We start from the raw sequence: 1028 nt of genomic DNA, 5'->3' as shown, positions 1-1028 counted from the left end.
GAGCCCGGTGTCCCCGGGGTCCCCTTGGAGAGCCCGGTGCCCCCGGGGTCCCCCCTTGGAGAGCCCGGTGTCCCCTTGGAGAACCTGGTGCCCCCAGGGTCCCCCCTTGGAGAGCCTGGTGCCCCCGGGGTCCCCCCTTGGAGAGCTCGGTGTCCCCGGGGTCCCCTTGGAGAACCTGGTGCCCCCGGGGTCCCCCCTTGGAGAGCCCGGTGTCCCCGGGGTCCCCTTGGAGAGCCCGGTGCCCCCGGGGTCCCCTTGGAGAACCTGGTTTCCCCGGGGTCCCCTTGGAGAGCCCGGTGCCTCCGGGGTCCCCCCTTGGAGAACCCGGTGTCCCTAGGGTCCCCTTGGAGAGCCCGGTGCCCCCGGGGTCCCCCCTTGGAGAACCCGGTGTCCCTAGGGTCCCCTTGGAGAGCCCGGTGCTCCCGGGGTCTCCCCTTGGAGAACCTGGTGCCCCCGGGGTCCCCTTGGAGAGCCTGGTGCCCCCGGGGTCCCCCCTTGGAGAGCCCCCGGGGTCCCTCCTTGGAGAGCCCGGTGCCCCCCGTGGCGGGCGCCGCAGCTGAGCCCCCTCGTGTCCCTGGGTGCCCTCCTGGGTGGGGGTCCCCTGCGTGTCCCCGGGCAAAGAGCGACTGAGCGGCCCCTGCGTGGTGAGGGTCTGAGCGCCCTCCCAGAGGTGGCCCAATGTCCCCTGGGTGTCCCCGGTGTCCCCCGGGTGGGCAAACGCCCGCGGTGCCCTTGGTGTGGGTGTCCCCCAGGCACGGCGCGGGGCATCGTCATCTCCACSGGGGACCGCACGGTGATGGGGCGCATCGCCTCGCTGGCCTCGGGGCTCGAGGTGGGGCGCACGCCCATCGCCATGGAGATCGAGCACTTCATCCGCCTCATCACYGGCGTCGCCGTCTTCCTCGGCCTCTCCTTCTTCATCCTCTCGCTCATCCTGGGCTACACGTGGCTCGAGGCCGTCATCTTCCTCATCGGCATCATCGTGGCCAACGTGCCCGAGGGGCTGCTGGCCACCGTCACTGTGCGTG

At 72.5% G+C, this 1028-nt stretch overlaps 1 protein-coding gene across 1 annotated transcript in view; it reads left to right on the top strand.

Moving 5' to 3' along the window:
• The window catches only part of LOC112955223 (sodium/potassium-transporting ATPase subunit alpha-2-like), an 11293-nt gene that overhangs the window by 2801 nt on the left and 7464 nt on the right, over positions 1 to 1028 (top strand). Inside the window, exon 6 of the mRNA XM_026048502.1 lies at positions 650 to 1021. Within this exon, the coding sequence (XP_025904287.1) occupies positions 650 to 1021 (372 nt within the window). The remainder of the gene's footprint in view (positions 1 to 649; positions 1022 to 1028) is intronic.

Source organism: Nothoprocta perdicaria, unplaced genomic scaffold (assembly GCF_003342845.1).
Source record: "Nothoprocta perdicaria isolate Ctin4 unplaced genomic scaffold, notPer1 scaffold_544, whole genome shotgun sequence".
In the NCBI taxonomy this organism is placed as follows: domain Eukaryota; kingdom Metazoa; phylum Chordata; class Aves; order Tinamiformes; family Tinamidae; genus Nothoprocta; species Nothoprocta perdicaria.
The sequence above is the reverse complement of the archived record's forward strand: the minus strand, read 5'-3'. Positions and strand labels throughout refer to the sequence as shown.